The sequence below is a fragment of the Rhamphochromis longiceps genome, linkage group LG7, assembly GCF_057381845.1.
Source record: "Rhamphochromis longiceps isolate RC_006_pf linkage group LG7, R_longiceps_female_GT1.1, whole genome shotgun sequence".
Classification (NCBI taxonomy): Eukaryota; Metazoa; Chordata; class Actinopteri; order Cichliformes; family Cichlidae; genus Rhamphochromis; species Rhamphochromis longiceps.
This window is the reverse complement of record NC_140563.1, coordinates 44,115,364-44,137,440: the sequence shown is the minus strand read 5'-3', so window position 1 is coordinate 44,137,440 and position 22,077 is coordinate 44,115,364. Positions and strand designations below refer to the sequence as shown.

The window sequence follows — 22,077 nt, the reverse complement described above, 5'->3', positions numbered from 1 at the left end:
GGTAAAATGCGCATGTGCAGTGCCTTTTATTTTCATACGCACATGGCGGAAAAAGCATGGCGGAGAATGAGAAGGGCGAAAGCCGATCGTTGAATGAAATGGATGAACCAGAATTGGTTTGTAAAAATGCTGCAACTTCAGTGGTGTGGAACTGGTTTAGCTTTCGTCCGTCAGATACACAACAAAGTACTATTTTTGGTAGAGCATGCTAGCCGGCCGTCATTATTACCATGTTTTTTGGAAAATACGGCACACCTAAAATCAATCCTTTGATTTTTCTGAAAATCGACAGTGCCCCTTATAATCCTGTGTGCCTTATGTATGAATTCTAGTTGTGTTTACTGACCTCGAAATGATTTTATGTCGTACACGGCGCTCAAAAATCTGTCAAATGTTTTAGTATGACTTTGCTAAGCTACGAACCCGCACCGCTTGATGGATTGTCGGAGCATTACGGCTATCGTAGGCAGGAGCCTCGCTGAGTGATACATACTGTGCTTCAACATAATATTACGGTATTGTATGTGTATAACTCAAGTTTTGTGGATATTATACATGGTTATGCTGAGGATATGTCGGCCAATTTCCACTGAAAATGCCTTTTGGTTTAACTGTCAGCAAGGAATTTGCATTTGCACTGTAAACTTTTTATATAACTTTAATGCACATAAAAAAACAGCTGCTTGTTTAAGTGAAAATACATTGATGGGGTTTTTTGCACTAATAAAGTTGTGGAGTTGTAAAGTATTTTGTCTAGTGTGTCTTTTATATTTGTGTGTGTGTGTGTGTGTGTGTGTGTGTGTGTGTGTGTGTGTGTGTGTGTGTGTGTGTATATATGTATCATTATCGCAAATTTTCAAGTGTATATCGTGATAAATATTTTTGGTCATATCACCCTGCTCTAGTGTCTACCAGTTTGTGTTTTGTCCTCATCTCTATATACTCCCCCACCACCCCGAGCTGGACCAGGCAGGCAGCTGCCCCACCCTAAGCGTGGTTCTGCTAGAGGTTTCTTCCTGTTAAAAGGAAGTTTTCTCCTTCCCACCATCGCCAAGTGCTTGCTCACAGGGGATCGTCTGATTGTTTGGGTTTTCTCTCTAATATTATATGTTCTCTACTTGGTAATATAAAGCACCTCAAGGCAACTGTTGGTGTAAATTGGCACTATATTAATAAAAATGGAATATAATTGAATAAAAGTTTTTCATCGAACCATTTAAATGGGAATGAAAGACATCTTTTCACTTGCTCCTGCCCACTGCTGATTTGGTGATCCCTGCAGCAGAGCTGAGTCTATATAACATTTTAAAGCTTAGGTTACTAATTAATTTGCATATTAGGATTGGTAATAGAAAATATAAGTCTAATAAATTATGCTTCTATGGATTAAGATGGAAGCATAAAAAGTAATTACATGAGCTTTTTTGTGCTGATCTCTCTCCTGATGGTCCAGTGCACAAAACATGTTATGTTGGGCACTACAGCATGCTCTAGTTTTAGAGCGGAATATCTTTTGTAAAGAAAGGGTGGTGCTAAATGTTGCTGGAGATTTATAAACAAGAGCGTTAAACTAGAAAATACTCTCATGATGTAAATTTGTCTGATTATCTAAACGTGCGGCCCACATTCGGCAGTGTTGTGAAATATGTGGCAGCATCTTTCCTTACAAAAGCAACCATCTGGTCTTTGTTTGACAGTTCTATGCTAACCCTTTCTATTCTTGCTTTCAGAGTCTATTAAACCATTGTGATGTGTATGTGTGGACTTGTGCTTGTGTGTTTTTGTACTACAGAGGGCAGTAAGCAGTTTCAGCTGTGGCCTTAGAGAAAGGATGTATTGTCTGAGGACATTTGAGGATCTGTTTTGTTACAGATAAGGGGTTTGAAGTTAACGTCCACAGCTTGATCAAAGGGCAGAGATATTGTTGATGCACCAATCTCTGTATTTTCTTCTGCTTCTTTTCCTTTTATTTTGTACACTGTTCTTTCTTACATCCTCTTGACCACTTCCTGTATGTCCTGCCTTCTTCTGAATCTCAACTGTTCTCAAGCTGAAAATACCCTTTCTTGTATAGATGTGTTTTTCCCCACTGCAGTTAAACCTTGTTGTATCTGTGTCTGACCTACTTTTAATGTGAGTAAAGCTAAAAAGATTCTATCTCCAGTAAACATAATGAAGATAAATGTAGGTGAGTTAACTGGTGCAAGTTTCAAATCGAGTAGTGTAGTGTGTGTGTGACTAAATAAATTTACCTGTCTGGCACAGTGTTTCTTTTTTTTAAATTCTAATGTCTAGTTTTTTTTATCTTGTCTGTTACCTACTTATACAGACACAGATGTTGCTTTTTATGAGTTTTCCTTGTATGACTCCCTAATCCTTGACAGGACATCTGGCAAAGCAATTGTTGTATTTCAATGAAATTTACCATGGATATACATTAGAATTCCTGGGAAAAGTTTTGCATAGATCTGTTGAACAATAGCGTCTCAGATGCCTTCTGGTGTTTCTGATTCTTGGGTCAATCTTAACCAGCTGGCTCAGAGAAGTTGATGTCCTGTTCTCTTTTTTTTTTTTTTTTTTTTTTTTTTTTTTTTTTTTTTTTTTTTTTTTTTTTTTTTCTTTTGGTTGAGTGATTTAGAGCATATTGAAAGTAAACAGAACTACATGAAAAGTGAAAGTAGAACAAACACCTTTTCATTCCTAGATCAACATGAATGTCATTTGAGGGTAATACTATTGGGTTTCCGAAAGTAAATGTTTATGTGTTAAACTACATCTGCTCTTAGCAGTGCAACTCTACAAACATACAGAATCTGATGTAGGAATTACTACTTCCTGATATTAGTTTATTTTTCCTTCTGAGAACTAAGAAGGGAAAACACAAATTGTTTATGCACAGATCTTTAGGTTAACAAACAGGCACACAAACACACACACAACCGATAGGCATCTGTTTGCTATTTACTTTAGAAGGGCAGAGGAGTTTCAGAGCTTGACAGAGAAATGTATACCTGTGAAACACATGTAGAAAAAGAGTGAGTCTTTGAAAAGAGTACAAGTTAACAGAAGTCAGAGTTATGCCACTTTAGTATTTCTGTCCCTCAGTATCTTTTCTAACACAGTACCGGTAGTTCCTTTTTCTTGGGTCTTTACTACTGTTAAATGCTGGCTTCTTGCTCTCTTGTTCTTGCCCTTTCTGCCTGCTTCAGGCTTGGACAAACAGGAATCGCTTAGTGTTATCAGCACAGTCTTTGTGTGTCTTAATGAGCGTCAGGGCAAAGACAGAGAGGGAACACACACTCTGAGTGCAGTGTAAACACTTGATGCAGACTTAGAAATAGAAAGAAGGGGGATCTTAAAACTAACACCGGCAAACAGCCAAAGGCAGGGGAAACTGACTGAAACCAAGAGAGAGAGGAAGTAACAACCCATAGTAGAAGCAGTATGGCGGGGTCTTACTAGTTAATAATCTCAGAATAAGTGACCTGTGACATGTTGCTTAGGCAAAGCACGTGTATATTATTCAGAGTTATTCAGGGTTCATGTGTTGTGCACTCACTTATGTCAGTGTTTTTCAAATCTGTTTTGCTTTTTGCTTCATTGTGTCCAGCTTACACATAACAAGGAACAAAACTTCTGCTAATCTATTGTTTTTCAGTGATAATTAATCTGCCAAGTTTTACTTTGATCAGATTAATAATTGTTTATGTTAAAACACTGTAAAATCATATTTGTTGACTAATCTGTTAACTAATTGTTTCAGCTCTAATGAGCACTTCAAGGTTAATGAGAAAAACTTGGACTGGTCTGCCTTTTGGTGTAGATAAAAACATTCATATAGTGTAGGGTCAAGGTCCTACAATATTAGAGAAAGAGCCCCTGTGATCCAGCAATCCCCTGTGAGCAAACACTTGGATGTGGTGGTGAGGAAGAACTCCATTTTAACAGGAAGACCTCAGGCATTATAGGCCTAAGCCAGGCTGTGAGACGGGTTGGCCATCTGCCATGACTGGTTGGGGCAGGGTGAGCATAGAGGAAAAAGATTAGCATAGAGACAACAAACAACCCACATGAAAGACGTTTGGCTGGCTGGTGGGAACAGAAAGGGAGAGATCAGACTCACAGTTAATGTAATAGCGATTATATAAGGCCATACATAAGGAGAGTAGAGGCAAGGTGCCTCGGCAGCAGCAGGGAGGCCCCACATTCCAGACCCCAATCGGACAGCCAACTCCTCCTCACAGACCCCCCGCTCCAACAGGCAATAGAGAACAGGGGTGTGTGAAGACTCCAAACCTCCCTCCGCCCGCTCATATGTAGTGTTGATGCATGTGTGTTCTAAGGTGCATTAAAAACCCAGGAGGGCATGGAGCTACCTGCCAGAGAGCAGCTGGTAAGCGCACAGCCCCTCCTGATAGCCCTCAATGTCTACGTGTATTTAAAATTGAGAGGAGGGCGACAACGCCAGGGGTGAGGTTGTACACCCTGATGGTCTTTTGGATTCGGTGTAGCGTGCCCACCCCCAAGATCGTATATGTATGTGTTATGAGAGTGTGAATAATGTGAATGTCTTTAAGTTGTGGGATAAAATTGAGGCACAGGCAGCCAGAAGGGGACAGAGGGGGGGATGCCTCCCCTGCACCCTGGTGACACACCTTTACCCCAAGGCCCTGCATGTGTGGGTGATTGTGGTGGAGCAGGACGAGGGAGGCAGCTACAGGGAGTGCAGAATTATTAGGCAAATGAGTATTTTGTCCACATCAACCTCTTCATGCATGTTTTCTTACTCCAACCTGTATAGGCTCGAAAGCCTACTACCAATTAAGCATATTAGGTGATGTGCATCTCTGTAATGAGAAGGGGTGTGGTCTAATGATATCAACACCCTATATCAGGTGTGCATAATTATTAGGCAACGTCCTTTCCTTTGGCAAAATGAGTCAAAAGAAGGACTTGACAGGCTCAGAAAAGTCAAAAATAGTGAGATATCTTGCAGAGGGATGCAGCAGTCTCAAAATTGCAAAGCTTCTGAAGCGTGATCATCGAACAATCAAGCGTTTCATTCAAAATGGTCAACAGGGTCGCAAGAAGCGTGTGGAAAAACCAATGCGCAAAATAACTGCCCATGAACTGAGAAAAGTCAAGCGTGCAGCTGCCAAGATGCCACTTGCCACCAGTTTGGCCATATTTCAGAGCTGCAACATCACTGGAGTGCCCAAAAGCACAAGGTGTGCAATACTCAGAGACATGGCCAAGGTAAGAAAGGCTGAAAGACGACCACCACTGAACAAGACACACAAGCTGAAACGTCAAGACTGGGCCAAGAAATATCTCAAGACTGGTTTTTCTAAGGTTTTATGGACTGATGAAATGAGAGTGAGTCTTGATGGGCCAGATGGATGGGCCCGTGGCTGGATTGATAAAGGGCAGAGAGCTCCAGTCCGACTCAGACGCCAGCAAGGTGGAGGTGGAGTACTGGTTTGGGCTGGTATCATCAAAGATGAGCTTGTGGGGCCTTTTCGGGTTGAGGGTGGAGTCAAGCTCAACTCCCAGTCCTACTGCCAGTTTCTGGAAGACACCTTCTTCAAGCAGTGGTACAGGAAGAAGTCTGCATCCTTCAAGAAAAACATGATTTCCATGCAGGACAATGCTCCATCACACGCGTCCAAGTACTCCACAGCGTGGCTGGCAAGAAAGGGTATAAAAGAAGAAAAACTAATGACATGGCCTCCTTGTTCACCTGATCTGAACCCCATTGAGAACCTGTGGTCCATCATCAAATGTGAGATTTACAAGGAGGGAAAACAGTACACCTCTCTGAACAGTGTCTGGGAGGCTGTGGTTGCTGCTGCACGCAATGTTGATGGTGAACAGATCAAAACACTGACAGAATCCATGGATGGCAGGCTTTTGAGTGTCCTTGCAAAGAAAGGTGGCTATATTGGTCGCTGATTTGTTTTTGTTTTGTTTTTGAATGTCAGAAATGTATATTTGTCAATGTGGAGATGTTATATTGGTGTCACTGGTAAAAATAAATAATTGAAATGGGTATATATTTGTTTTTTGTTAAGTTGCCTAATAATTATGCACAGTAATAGTCACCTGCACACACAGATATCCCCCTAAAATAGCTAAAACTAAAAACTACTTCCAAAAACATTCAGCTTTGATATTAATGAGTTTTTTGGGTTCATTGAGAACATGGTTGTTGTTCAATAATAAAATTATTCCTCAAAAATACAACTTGCCTAATAATTCTGCACTCCCTGTAGAGATGAGGAGGGAAGGAAGGGAGGGGCAAGTGACCCCTCCCTGGGGCCAGCTCCCCCACTGACCCCAGTAGGCATCCCCATACTTCGCAACCCGCCAGGGAAAGGGGGCCCAGGCCCATTCGGACCGGGGCCCAGTTCAGTAGCGCCGCCCGGCCCCACCACAGAGAAAACTGCACCCACCCCGTCATCCACTCAGCTTCCAGACTACACAAGACAATAGACGCCCAGGCTGAGATCTTCCTCCACCTCTCCTATATCTCCCCCTCCTGCAGAGTGAGTTCCTGAAGAGAGGAGACCTCCTGCATGATGTAACAGCCTCCCCCACCAGTTGAAGAGCCCCCCAGGTGGCTCGATGCACTGGCGGAACCCTGCGCCAGGGCTGGGCCCCCATACACCCACCCGCCCACAATCCCGGCGACACACCAACCAGGACCCAAGCCCCCAAGGCCCAGCCAGGGCCCCAGCCCAGAGACGGAGCACCCACAGAACCCCACGCCCGTCCCGGACCCACCCAGGGGCAGCCAGGCTACCAGGTCAGTAACCGTCAGCACAGACCCTCCCCTGGCCCCGCTGCACGCAGCCACGAGAAAACCGTCACCTAAGAGCCAACAGAGCCCTTAATAGGCCATGACCGCAACCCCAGGTTGAGCCCTCCGAGAAAGATGCTCTTGGGGAATCCCCCGATGCCCCAAGCCTGTCTTACATTTGTATACATTTTTTTTTGTTGTAGAAAAACTTGAAAATACACTTCTTGTTCAACCTTTTTGTTGGAGCTTACATCTTTGCTGATATTACATCACCTCTGCCACTACATGATTATTTCATCAGCCTCCCGTTGATGACACTGGTTGTGTATGTGGCTGAAAGTGGAGCAGTGCATTCCGCTCCACTTAAATCTGTCCAATACAATGTAGTCTAACGCTATTGCTGTCATGCTGCTCTGATCCGACTGCCCTTCATTCTTTCTTCGGCTTTGCAAAGCCACATACTGTAGGCCATTAGGAGCGATCATGTTATAATAGACATCAGTGCTAGTGGCAATTTTTATCCCAACATGCAGTTCTTGTTAATGGGACCACAGCATTCACTATCCCACTGTATCCCAACTATATCATCACCTGTTGTGTAGGTGTTTAAGAACCAGCATAGTACTTTATTGCACAGGAAGGAAGACTTGCTTGAAAATAGTGCGAAGTGGTAAAAATGATTTAAAGTGTCGCCCTACACTGTAGACATTGTAGGCTTTTAGATGAAGTGTACTAAAAGTGAAAGATGTTGTGAAGTAGGCAGTAATTAAAAGATGGGGATAGTGGGCCATTCTACTCTGTTCTTTTGACCTAAATATTCTGAAGTTCTTTGAAACAAAGTAACTGACAACCAACAAAAGCATGAAAAAATGTCCACTGAAGCAAATATGCAGGGTGCTGCTACGCTTGTACTAGTGGCGTTTATTATAGCGGAGTAAAACTCCTGACTGAAAAAAATACATCACTTCAGCTCACCGATCCTTAGGCTTGTATGACCGACCATCTTTAAGGGGAGCTTTATTCCTCCTTGGGTGTGATCACATTTCAAGGAAAAGGCATTAGTTTAATTTCAGCTTGTATTAAATAGCCTAGTCTATCTCCTTAATGGGTGGGCCAATCTGAATGAAACTTTGCACAAACATCGCCATGCATATAGCAATTATGTACTTTAGTATTTAGTATTTATTTATTTATTGTCATTGTCAAGAACAATGAAATTGCGTTTGGGGCTTCCATACATCTATATGTTTTCATGTTTATTATAAATACCAACTCTTTTGAGTTTCCTATACATTACGTTCATTTCATCATAACCCTGCAAATGCATTGTTACATTTTCCATTTGCATTTGATTCATGTCACATGTTCAGCGTATGTCAACCAAATGTAACTTTAACACTCACCCAAATTTGCATTCATACTGGAATTTGTTCAACTCTCCAGTAAATGTGAAATGAAGAATTTGAAAAAGTGCCCAGAGAGCACATAGGGTGGGTTTTTGCAAGTATTTATAATTAAGTAATAAGTGTCTCTGACTGCTTTGATATTCAGTCTGTCATCCAAGGGGGTGGGTTTGTTTTGCTACTATTTCTGGATTACAAAGGCACTCAATTACCACAGTAGGTTCTGCCCTTCCTGGTTTCCACAAAACAAGATAAGGAAAGCACTGGCCACACTAAACAAGTACTGTCCCTGTTTAATTAAATGTCTTGAATTGTGTAAATAAACTATATTTGTTTGTTTATATTAGTCAAAGTTTTGGGGAAACAAGCACAGAGTTGGTATTAATTTCTATTTTCTAACCTCATTTTTGTCATTTCTATTCCAATCCCAAGCACAACTATGTTGTATGAGTGATTGAAGTACATTCTGCATGTAGGAAATCACCAGACTTACAATAATGTAAAAGTAAAAAGCAATTTTAGTTAATTAACTAATAATTAATTAATATCATGTCTCAGATAATTTCCAACATGTGACATATATGGCAGTTAATGTGTGAAAATAGCCTTGTTTTGCTTTTTCCTCCCAAAATTTTGGGTTTAGTTGTAAATCTTAGTCCTCTGGTGGAAATAAAACCCGAAAGCTGTAAAAACCTGTTAATTTAAAGGTTCCTGTGTATTCTTGTAAACAAACAGAAGTTATATTTGCATGTATTTTTTCTATTAACATATAATGTGCACTTTTGTTTTTGTGCATGTTTTGAGTTTATATGGCTCCCACCTTAAACAGTTCTCCCTTTTAAAAGAAGTTGGCTCTCAGTGGGGCTTCTTGGTTAAATGAAAGAACTAATAATTGTATGTGGTGTGGTGAGATTAATAAAACATTTAAAAGCCCTTTATTAAATGTTTTGTCACATGTACAGCATGTGTGCAGGTGTTTTCCAGTCTTGTTTGTTACGTTGCTATATTTTAACACCATGTGTGTTAAGGGAGTGTTTCTCTGTAATTTATTTAAAATCAAATCTGTAATGGTTCTTGGATGTATTACATGTGCCTGATAGAGCCCATCTTCAACTTGCACACCTCAAATCTTACCCCCCCCCCCCCCATTTTTTTTTCCTGTGTCTTCTCAATGTCTAGCTGAATGTTTTTCTAACCAATCTGTTATTTCCAGTCTGTCAGAGAACCTTCTCGTGCTACCACATGGATATCATGTGTGCGTGGGGGTGGTATTAAGTTACAGCTGGATAAGAATTGCTTTTCCAGAGTTAGCTTTTAAAAAATAGCAGGAATACTCCTCTGTTCTCAGCCATCTTACACATTACATTTGAAAACACAAACACATTTTAATATTTTTTCATACTCAATAATCTGTTAATTACCTTGTGGCTTATTAGGCTGCAGAGCTCAGTGGTCATCTTTGCTCTTTCGGTGACAGGAGTGACAGGATTTTTATAGCCCAGCATTTTTCCACCAGTTGTGCAAAATGTATTGCAGTGGTTGCATTTGGGTGTTTGCCACAGAGGTTACTTACACTCGGTGTTGCTTTGCCTGCTTATTGCGCTCCTAAAATAGCATCCAGTCTACCACCACAGGTATTTCTAGAGTCAGAGAGTTCACCTCCTTGTCACGTGTAGGTCAGTGGGCTATCAGGTCAAGATCTAATACTGTACTGCATCCTAATATGCACAGGTGTTTGTAGGAATAGCTGACGCATGAACTTGTTTGCTGTTATGTTTGGGGTCATGGATTCAGTTCTCTCCCTGATTCTGCTATTAGATTTAAGGAACCTCTTCCAATATTCCCCAGTAAAGGTTTCCTTAAATACATTTCCTGTTAATAAAGTAGGTCATTATAGAAGTGTTTCAGCTATGCCAAATCTTGCTCATTTCATAGCTGTATCCTGCAATTAAAGCTTGCTGTGCTGTATCTTGTACTATCAAACTGCTCTGTAGCAAGATGGTGTTTGAATGAGATCAGGCTAGAAGCTTTCCAATAGCTGACTTCTTTCTGTGTGAGCAGCCTATCAGTGGTATAAAGGACGATTTGGTTTGTGTATGCGTTCTTTGGTGAGTGTGTCTAGACTGGATACTGTGAGTGTGTGCTCTTGTACACATATGATAACAAATGTTTTGTGTGGGCCACAGCAGAGCCGAGAAACATTCCTCCCTGTGAGAAACATTACTCACATTTTGGGCATCACGGTGACTTTGACTGCAAAGTAAACATGCTGATATGAGTGTTAACAAATGGAGCATACCATTTGTTCACATTATTATTGATATTATTTGATAAGTTAGTAGATAGGAGATAAGTCTTAAAGTCAGTAAAAGTCTTTGATAATATAAAAAATATGGGACAGTGTATGCAATACAATAAAAATAGTACACACTGATTTGCAAATATCATAAAACCCATAGTTTATTCACAACAAAATAAGAAAATATTTAAACTGGGATAGTGTAGCATTTTAAAAAAAAAAAAAAAAAAAAAAGGTGGTGGCAGTAACACATCTCAAAAGTTTACATGGGGCAACAAAAAGCTGGAAAGTAAGCGGTACTAAGACGAAAAAGCTGGCAGAATAGTTTCTGTCTAATTAGGTTAATTGTCAACAGGTTAGTAACATGATTGGGTATGACAAGAACATCTTAGAGGCAGAGATTTAAAGAATTAAAGATAGGCAGAGGTTCACCAGTCTGAAAAGCTGCATTTACAAATGGTGGAAAAATGTGCAAAATTTGAATATCTCATCATCTACAGTACATAATTTCAATAAATCCTATGAATTTGGAAAAATCTATGTGTGCAAGTGACAATGCCAAAAATCAGTATCTGATGTCTATATTATTTAGGCTCTCAGGTGGCCCTGCATTAAAAACAGGCATGATTCTTTCATGGAAGTCACTGTTTGGGTTCACTTCCAGAAACATAGTTTTATCGTCAGAAATTTAAAATTCTTTTTGGAAAACCTGGACAGAATGTCCTCTGGGCTAAAGAGGAGAGGGACCATCCATCTCTGATGGTACAGGAGTGCATCATTGCCTGTGGAAAGGCAACGTCAACGCTACATCTCCACAGTGGTAAACATGGCCCTGTCCCTACTTTTTTGAGATGTGTTGCTGACATGAAATTCTTGCCATTTAACAGCGTCTCACCTAACTGTAACCTTATGGGGTTATATATTTGTATATTTATATTTTGTGTAGTCTTCGTATATTCTTCACCACCTTTTATTCTCCTTCTTTGTCCTCTGTCTTTAGACAAATGAGTGGAACAAAAACGATGAACGCTTGCTTGCTGCAGTGGAGCATGGCGAGGTTGAGAAAGTCTCATCCCTTCTTGCCAAGAAAGGTGCCAATCCTGTAAAGCTGGACAGTGAAGGCAAATCAGCGTAAGTGGTCTTGGACTTATCCACTTACTTTTTTCTGATGGTATTTAAATGTTTATGTTTCCAGTGCAAGAATTCCATTTGATTTTCCTGAGGTGACGATAAAGTCAAAGCATAACTTTTGCTTAAAATAAAAACTAATTTGTTGATATAGACACACAGAGATCACAGTCTGCAGTGCTTTTTGTAGAATGAGGATGACATGGGGGAAGCAAACTGACTTGAGGCTGCAAACCAGAGAAATGCATTAAGTGTTGACACCAACATGGTTTTGTCTGGCAAGCTTGCACATGTTTTAAAATAAATATCCAGCAAAGCACAGTGAATTTTCTCATTTCCTTTCAATTCAAAGATTAAACATATGTCTATACTATATGCTCAGATTCTCAAGTAATGGCCTTATATAACTGCTTTCATGCTCCACAGCACAGTTTTAAAAATGAATGGCCAATCTAAAAATATGTCTCTTACTTTTTCTTGAAACGGTGACATTCATTCAGCCTCTCTGAGATTCTATGTTTTGAAAGCAAGTTCACTTCCGCAGAGCCAGTGGAGGTTACTGTTGCGTCACCGCTTAGTATTAGTGATAACGCAGAGGCTTGTGTTAATATTTGACCCTTTTCTTTTTTTCTGAAACTCAACACCTCTGACCTTGATTTGTAGAGCAGCTCTCACAAAGCCAGGAAAATCAAATCTCAGGAATAAATGCAGTGAAAAACAAATATGTAGGTTTTCATTTATTTTCCCATTCACCTGTAGTTCACATCCTTGGCCTTTTCCTCTGTGTGCTGCTAGAACACAGAAACACACATCCAAATGCATGCAAAGCCTTTGTAAGTCATGGCAAATGTGTGGGCTTGGAATCGCAATGCTCCGATCTTTTCAGCACGCACGAAGGGGGAGTCTACAGTATCTCTATGGTGATAAAACCTGACTGAAAGGCATGTAGACATACTTGTGTGTTTGTGTGTGTGTGAATGTGTATCCTACGCACACACTGATGGAAGGCTGAGCTTGCCCTCCCCCCGTTCATCTTACTGAGGTGGAAAGAGGTCGTATTGATCATTTGCTGCATGCATATGCACAAACCTGCGCACACAGTGCATACACAGGGCAATTTTTTTTTGCATACGCAGTCATATCGACTTACAGCATTCCTGCTCACAAGTCAGCGCTTTACCAGATTTTCTAGAAATGGTCAGTAAATGGGTATTTATTGCAAGAACTGAAGCTGTGCCCAATAACTTCTTTTACTTATTTAGTTTTGCTATAGCTAAAGCTTCCCTAAAATACTATCACTTCCAAGCTTATCCATTGCTTTTATCAGTGCTGACATGTTTTTCTGGCAGTTGCATATTGCAAAACAGTGGCAGTGGAGCTTTTGCATATCTGGGTCACGTGAATACCTTCTTCTACTGTAAGACTGGCTGAAACACTGACAGTCAAAAAGCTCTGAAGACCTACTTTTTTCTTCTTCATGGTGAATATTAATTAAGAAATCGATATTTTACTTTCAATAAAGGATCTGATCTGTAAGCATAATTAATACTGGCTTTTGTATCAACAAGATCAAATCTCATACTCGTTACACGGTTTTAAAAAAAATAGTTTGACCCTTTGGGAAGTGCACGTATTTTGTTTCATGTTGAGTTGGAGCAGAAGAGGTGCTCCCATGCCTTTCTGCTAAATATAAAGTTGGTTGAGCATAAAGACCAGAGGCAGAAGGAAACAGCTAGACTGGGTCTGTCCAAAGTTTATGAATTCTAAATACAACAGCCTCTAATTAACACACATGCTTAAAAAAAAAAGAAAAAAGAAACGAAAATCAAGAGGAGGCTCTAGGAAGACGCTGAGTCGGCTAAGTTGCTGAGAGGGATTAAAGAAACTAAGCATAAGCGTATTACATTATAAGGACCAGAGCGTCGCATTTAACAGATATGGGAGTAGTTTAATCTTCTCATCTAAACTTAGGCGAGTGAGCAAATAACTTTATTTCCTAAAATGTGAAAACTTTTAATTGGAGACTAAGAAATCACTCTTCAGTGTAATTTAGAGTCGTAGATGGAGGACTAGTGTGGCCGAGCAATCAGAAAAGTAGATGAACGTTTTATTTATTTATTTTTTTAATCTTTTATTTGCACTCACTGCTGCAGCATAAGGTTCTCACCAGAGCTGCACCATGTTTTATAATATTTGTAAAACTGTTAAAAGCATCTGTGTTGCTGTAAAACTACTGGCAACAAAGTACTGTGTGTGTAATTTGTTCTTTTAATTGTGTGTGTGTGTGTGTGTGTGTGTGTGTGTGTGTGTGTGTGTGTGTGTGTGTGTGTGTGTGTGTGTGTGTGTGTGTGTAGTCTTCATGTAGCTGCTGCTCGTGGTCAGATAGACTGCCTCTCTTTCATCTTGGCTCATGGAGCTGACCTGTCAGTCACTGATGCTGCTGGTATGTATAGCTATATTCACTATAACTTAAAAAATAGTTTCTGCATAAATTTGAGAGTTTCCCTCTATAAATACTGTAACATGAACAGGTGTAATGTACTGTCTGGACTGATACATAAGATTTCACATACGTTATCTCAACTTGCCTGTCTTCTTGCTGCGTGCATGTTTTTCTCTTTTTTTCCCCTTTGTGTAGGTTTTAGTCCTTTACACCTGGCTGCCAAAAACAACCACACCGAATGCTGCAGAAAACTCATTCAGGTAAAGCTCATGAAGTGAAGTTGGGTTTTATTAAGTTAAAACGATTTAATTTCCCTCCCCAAATGCCTTTGAATTAAAAAGAAATTGATTCAGTCTGTCAAGCCAGATATTTAAAATACATATACCCTGGTCTCTCAGTGTTAAGATGAGACATAGTGGTCCCCAACCCTGGGCCGCGAGAGTTGAGGCTTGGGTGTGAAATTTATGGTTTTCAGGGTTTTTATCGTTTTTTGTTTGTTTTTTAAGCATTTTTAACGTTAACTCAATTTCCCTGGGTCTTTTCCTGTGTGTTATGAATAAATCTTCCCTTTTTTGTACTGGTACTGGTGTTATTTTGTTGTATTTATCCACGACACCTTAAAGGCCAGCCTGTGAAAATATTGTCGGACATAAACTGGTCCATGGCGCAAAAAAGGTTGGGGACCGCTGACATAGTTCTTAATATAAGGGCTATAAATTATGTTGGGTATAAATGATTAGGCAACATGACTTCAAGATGTGTTATACAACAAAGAACTGATATAAATATTAACTTAAGATTGTTTTGATTGTGACTGTCAGTGTCACCCAGCAGGACCACTTGTTCTTGTTTATGAATAACAGTGTGTGAAACCCACATCTTGAATCATCTTACTGTTCAGTGAAGATGCCTGAAACCAAAAAATGTTATTGCTTCATTTCTTCAATCTGCTGATTCTTGTGTGTGCGTGTTTGGGTTTTGGTCAGCAGATCTTAGCAGAGACACACACACACACACATCCAGCTCTGATCTGCTGACCTCACTTCCTCGTGATAGTCGGCAGCATCTCTGCAACATGCACCTGGCTGATCAAATAGTCATTCAAGTCTTTTTGTATATAGCAAAACACAGTACTGTGAAAAAGAGAAGAACCAAAAACATTCAGTCATATATTGTTGTGACGTTGGACCCCAACACCAGCCCGGGAGCTCATCATGCCAGCCCTCCTCTGCAGCGGGCCAGAGACCACACCCGCGCCACAATTGTTTACTGCAGATGTATGAATTTATGGTATAACCTAATATTACATGAAATTGCATTTGCCTGAAGCACCACTGGCAAACAGATTGTGGCATCAGTTCCTCAGATAATAAACTCCAGTGTGTATACACAGTTTATAAAAAAAATTGAAATTAAGCAAGCAACACACAGATACTTCAAACCAAATTTAAAACGTATATTTTGAGTTGTTTGGGGCCTTTCATGATTTCACTTGATTAACAATAGTCATTGCATATGCTGTATGCGTATACTGTATGCTATTGTTACTAATAACTTTCCCACTTTATCCAGAGTAAATGTCCTATCGATGCTGTAGATGGATCAGGAAAGACTGCTCTGCATCACGCTGGTAAGTATATCAAGATCTTGAGAGTCACTGATATTAAAAAAAAAAAAAAAAAGGCTGCTATGCTTTGGGGATGTGGAATAATATCTACTAGTTTTAAGCTCTAATTTTATTTGAATAAAATCATCATATTTGGTCGTAAGTGACTAAAATGCATTTTAGCCCAGTTAGTTTCTGTTAAACACAATCCTATTTTTCCTCACTCTCTTGTTTTAATTTCTCTTGTTTTGTTTCACCCCCTTCCAGCTGCTAGCGGGAACATCCAGATTGTCCAACTGCTGTGTGAACTCAAAAGCCCCATCAACCTTAAAGACACAGTATGTACTTCCATTCTTTCGTCCATTCCCCAGACTTATTTTTCCTGGCTCAATAGATTGGGGGGCTCTGAAACAGAAGAAAGACCACAAAAATGCTTCAATGAGTCCATTTCCAGGGAGGAATGTATTGAATTTGTTTGAGGAATCATTGTCCGTTTATTGACTCTGATTGTTTTATGTCAAATAGTTGTTAATCCACATTATAAAGGCTCCTCATTAACTGACTGCTTGAGGATTAATATTGGTGTGTGTGTGTGTGTGTGTGTGTGTGTGTGTGTGTGTGTGTGTGTGTGTGTGTGTGTGTGTGTGTGTGTGTGTGTGTGTGTGTGTGTGTGTGTGTGTGTGTGTGTGTGTGTGTGTGTGTGTGTGTGTGGGGTAAAAAAATCAGCGTACTGTGGGAATGCAAGCCGCAGACATGTGGTCTCCATTGCAGTGACGCACCATGCCTGTGGTTTCTGTCTGGCTGGGGTTGTGTGAGCATGAAATTTTGTGTGTGTGCATTTGTGTACAACAGAAACTGATGGTCTGTCAGCCTATATGAAAAGATGTTCTGTTGTTTCCGATTAAAATTAATTTTAGCAATTTTTCATGTTTAAATCAATGGCAGTTTGTATGTTCAAGCTTCTTAAACTGGTTCTTGTGACCACTTTGTACCGTGTGCTTTTTGGAGTTGTAGCTTAAGTGTAGTTTCAAATCCTGGCCCTGCCAGTTTCTTGTGACTTTTACTTGTATTCTTCATAAAATAGTAAGACAATAATAGACAATAAATAATAGACAAAACATTTTTCTTGATGCATATTGGACTGGTGAGAATCTAACTGTAAATAGTGGTGCAATTTGAATTTTGGTATTCATATTTTCTTGTTGAATGAAAGTGGTCCAGCCAGCGAAATCTGAAAATCTGTATGTGAGGTTTGCAAAGCTCTTTCTTTGTTTTGTGGACATGTAGACTGTGAATGCATGAATGCAGGCCGGCTTGTTAGCCTCGGGCATACGCTGTAATATATATCTGTACCTGGTTATATAAGTTACTTTCAGCTGTTCTCTTATTCACAAGAGGTCACCACAGCAGGTAGCTCCATGCACGTGTGTGCGTGTATTTATTTACTTTTTTAAATGCCGGATGCCTTATGGGATGTTTCCTCCTGGGATTTAACCAGGGATGTTTTGCTTTGCAATACACTATGGAGTAACTCTGTACCTGATTATATATTTGTGACTTAAACAAACACTCAGGCAAGGCAAGGCAAGTTTATTTGTATAGCACAATTCAACAACAAGGTGATTCAAAGTGCTTTACAGAGACATTAGAAACAAAAACAAATAAAAAGCATGATTTAAAATTGATTAAAACAAGCAAACAAACTAATTAACAAACAAACAAAACAGTATATAAAATCAACAATAGATAAAATCAGTAGTTAAATGTAAGTTTTGAAATTTAAGCTTAAAAGTGTGGATTTGGTGCTTTATTCAAATGCAGCTGAGAATAGGTGAGTCTTCAACCTGGATTTAAATAAACTGAGTGTTTCAGCTGATCTGAGGCTTTCTGGGAGTTTGTTCCAGATATAAGGAGCATAAAAGCTGAATGCAGCTTCTCCGTGTCTGGTTCTGACTCTGGGAACTGATAAAAGACCGGATCCAGATGACCTCAGGAATATCTTGAAAGAAACAGAGGGACAGCTGCTAGGCCTGACATGTGTCAAAGAATGTGTATAGAGGAGAAGAGGTAAATGTAAACTGTAATATGAAACCTTACTGCTGTTGGACGAAAGGGGAGGAGAAACCTTTGCTTGATTTCTGTCATTTATTTTTAAAGTTTCAGATAAAGAGGCCAGGATATGTACAAGTAATCTCTGTGAGCCAAAGTTTTTTCCTACTCTTGATTCTTCTATGATGTCATTGACAGTGGATGTCCTTGTATGGTCGTCTCAGGCACACAGTTCCGGCTGTGAGTGCAGCAGTCCCATCTACCTGCTGTTTTTAAAAAAAAAAAAAAAAAAAAAAAAAAAAAGTGTTTCAGAGCAGCAGCCAATCAGAAGAAAGCTAACTTAAAGGGCAGGCTAACTTAGAATAGCTGAAACGACTTATTTCAGAAGATGAACTGAAGGACTGCACTAAAGTGTGTGCAATACAAATTCATGCTTTTCTGTTTTGGAGCCATGTGTGCCATAGCTTGAAATCTTAACAAAACTGGTAAAGTAAATACACAGATTGTGGAAATGGGTATAAAATTAAATAGATAAACTAAATTAAAATAAATATACATAAATAACAGCAAAAACAAAAGTAATGGTAAGAGAGGGAAAGAAGAAAGAAACGAAAATCCTGCTGTTGTGTGTATGCATGAGAAGATGGACTAAACAATACTTGTATTGTTTTGAATTCAGATCTAATCACCAAGTCATGATCACCATGGTCAGACACCTCCATTTGATAGACATCTTTTTGAAGTCTAAGGGAGCATGTTGTTGGTTCCACCTGATATCTATTTCTTGATCTAATTGGTATACTATGAAGGGCTCAGGTTTAAGCTCTCTAACTGTGCTACACTTGATTAGTGCCTACATTTAGCTCTTTCATCAGTATTCCTCTAATATTTGACCCATCTGAAGAAGTGGCATCTTCAGATCATTTGGTGGAATACCTCTTTAAGTGCCTTTAATATCTCTTCCCAAAATATTCATAGATTAAGACATGACTAAAATATAATAAGGATTATTTTTGAACTCTGCAAAGCTGTAGAAGAGTCCAAGAATAAAACTGTGGAGCTGAAAATTAGCATAATATTTAAAGCTCAGCTTTGGCGCAATTCATTGTTATGCCCTCATAATTCTTCAGCATCCGTGTATTTGGATTTGAGTGGGTTGAGATTTTTTACTCTACTATTTACTCTCCGTTTCTTGGCATTTCTAGATACTTTTTTATTGCCTGTTATAATTTGACATTGATATGATGTGCTCATATATTCATATGATGTAGTATTACACATTCAGCTGTTATCTATTAAACAGTTAGGTTGAGCAAGTAGTGCAGTAAATTGTTTACACACTGATGTATAATTATCACACAGTGAGAGAGCAACTGTGGATAGAGTATGCTCACTGTGGTCACTTAAAATCTTAACTAAGTTACTTTTACCTGAGTAATGAAGTATGTTTACATTTTACTTGTAAAGTAATATTTCTGCACTACTTTTACATAACTGAAGGAGCCCCTTTAAACGGAGCAACTGGGAATAAACTTGATCATACACAAGCAACTACTGCAATACAGTGTTGTAGTAAGATATGTTTGAAATAGTCTAAGACTGCAGAAATGCTGCAAACACAATTAAGCTTCATCTGAGGTTGTAGTATACCATAAACGTACAAGTTCCCCTGAGCTGTAGTGTTGTTTATTCATCTAGATTGCTTAGGATTCAGTTGCTAAATGTTGGAGCTACCTGCTGAAGACAGAGGTGTGGTGCTCAAAGCAAAAGAAAAGAAAATGCATTGAAAAAGTCAGAAAAAGCGGTGTCTCTTTACAGAAATCATGAACTGGTTGCTAGTTGTTAGCCGCTTCATGTAGGAACTGTTGCCCTTTGAGCTGTGATATACTTGCCAACTTTATCACTGCAGGAAGGCTTTAAAAAATGTGAAGGAGGGCATAATCGTAGAGTCTTGCTTGTGAAATAATCATAAATTTTTAAAGATGGCGCCGGTGAGGTCGGCTGCCGTCACGACTGCTCCGACCACTTTTTCTTTGTCTTTGTTTTTTAAGTTAGTTTTCAGCGTTTCTAAATCGGCAAAATCACCACCATTGGGTACATTAGGTATGACAGTGACACTCTTGTTTCTATTGGTTTACAATGTACTCACAATTCGAAGTTTTTAACTCCGGATCCGAGCTGGCCGAGTGAGATCTTGAGGGAGAACAAAGGGAAGCGGCGGCGGCCTAGAGGGAAGCGAGCCGGCGTCAGGAACAGGCTGAGAGCTCGTGCACACCGCACACCTCTGCCTAGCATCCTGCTCGCCAACGTCCAGTCACTGGAGAACAAGCTTGACGACCTCAGGGCCAGGGTAAAGTTCCAGAGAGACATTCGGGACTGCAATCTCCTCTGCTTCACCGAGACATGGCTGAACCCAGCGGTGCCGGACCACGCCATCCAGCCGGCCGAGTTCTTCTCGGTTCACCGCATGGACAGGACACGGGACTCGGGGAAGTCAAGGGGAGGCGGCGTGTGTTTAATGGTGAACAACAACTGGTGCAACAGTGCGAACGTTGTTCCTCTCACACGCTCCTGCACACCAAATCTGGAACTGCTGTCCATCATGTGTCGTCCTTTTTATCTACCTCGGGAATTTACATCGGTCATTATAAGTGCCGTTTATATTCCACCACAAGCGGACACGGTCACCGCCTTATGCGAGCTGCATGAGGCACTCACACAGCACCAGACACAACACCGGGACGCTGCGCTTATTGTGACGGGGGACTTTAATAGCGCCAACCTCAAACGCGCAGCGCTGAACTTTTATCAACACATCTCCTGCCCCACCAGAGGTGAAAGGACACTGGACCACTGCTACACTACAGTCAAGGACGGCTACAAGGCACAATCCCGCCCTCCTTTTGGCAAATCTGATCACGCCGCCATCTTCCTCATCCCAAAATACAAACAAAGGCTGAAACAGGAAGTTCTGGTTCAGAGGAAGGTCGCGCGCTGGACGGATCAATCGGTGGCCGCGTTACAGGACGCACTCGATGACGCAGACTGGGGCATGTTCAGAAACAGCTCCGATGATGATGTCAACGTGTTTACGGAAGCGGTTGTGGGATTCATCGGGAAACTAGCGGATGATACCGTGGAGACAAAGACTATCACAACGTTTCCCAACCAGAAGCCGTGGGTGGATAAAACCATCCGCAACGCTCTGAGATCCCGCACCGCTGCCTACAACACGGGACTCATGACGGGGGACATGGACCCGTACAAAGCCGCGTCATATAACGTGCGGAGGGCGGTGAAAGAGGCGAAGCAGCGCTACGGGAGGAAACTAGAGTCACAACTCCAACAGAGTGACTCTAGGAGCCTGTGGCGGGGACTAAGGACAATAACGGACTATAAAGCACCAACAACCGGTATGACGAACGCGGCCGTGACTCTGGCAGACAAGCTGAACACTTTCTATGCTCGCTTCGAGGCTGCAGCTAAGGACTCCAACAATGCTAGTGTTAGCGGCGCTAACGGCTGCAGACAGGAAGATACTGCCAGCACCGGAAACATGCTCGTCATCTCCGAGCATGAAGTAAGGAGAGCCTTCAAGAGAGTGAACACCAGGAAAGCAGCAGGACCAGACGGCATCCCAGGTCGTATCCTAAGAGACTGCGCATACCAGCTAGCTCCTGTGTTCACTGAGATATTCAACATCTCTCTATCTCAGTCGGTGATCCCCACATGCTTCAAAGAGTCCATCATTGTTCCTGTCCCGAAGAAACCCCTGCTTCTCTCAATGACTATCGCCCTGTAGCCCTCACCTCAGTAGTGATGAAGTGCTTTGAACGCCTGGTCAGAGACTTCATCATTTCTTCACTACCAGACACACTGGACCCACTACAGTTTGCTTACCGTCCAAATCGTTCCACAGACGATGCCATCTCTCATCTCCTCCACACATCACTCACTCACTTGGACACTAGAAGGGGGAATTATGTTAAAATGCTCTTCATAGACTACAGCTCTGCATTTAACACCATAATTCCCTCCACACTCACCACCAAGCTGGAGCATCTGGGACTCAGCTCATCTATGTGTCTGTGGATCTCCAACTTCCTAACTGGCAGACCACAGGCAGTAAGGATGGGCGGACATGTCTCAGCCTCCACCACTCTCAGCACTGGAGCCCCCCAGGGGTGTGTTCTGAGCCCCCTGCTGTACTCTTTGTACACATATGACTGTGTGGCCACTACCAGCTCCACCACCATCATCAAGTTTGCTGACGACACCGTCGTGGTGGGCCTGATCTCTGATAACAACGAGACGGCCTACCTGAAGGAGATTAGGAATCTGGAGAACTGG

At 40.9% G+C, this 22,077-nt stretch overlaps 1 protein-coding gene across 2 annotated transcripts in view; it reads left to right on the top strand.

Annotated features, from left to right (window-relative positions):
• Positions 1-22,077, top strand: part of rai14 (retinoic acid induced 14) — a 55,598-nt gene that overhangs the window by 15,602 nt on the left and 17,919 nt on the right. For both annotated transcript variants that reach the window (XM_085413785.1, XM_085413784.1), the window contains exons 3-7: positions 11,502-11,632; positions 13,984-14,072; positions 14,268-14,332; positions 15,645-15,702; positions 15,946-16,016. In XM_085413785.1, the coding sequence (XP_085269911.1) occupies positions 11,502-11,632; positions 13,984-14,072; positions 14,268-14,332; positions 15,645-15,702; positions 15,946-16,016 (414 nt within the window). The remainder of the gene's footprint in view (positions 1-11,501; positions 11,633-13,983; positions 14,073-14,267; positions 14,333-15,644; positions 15,703-15,945; positions 16,017-22,077) is intronic.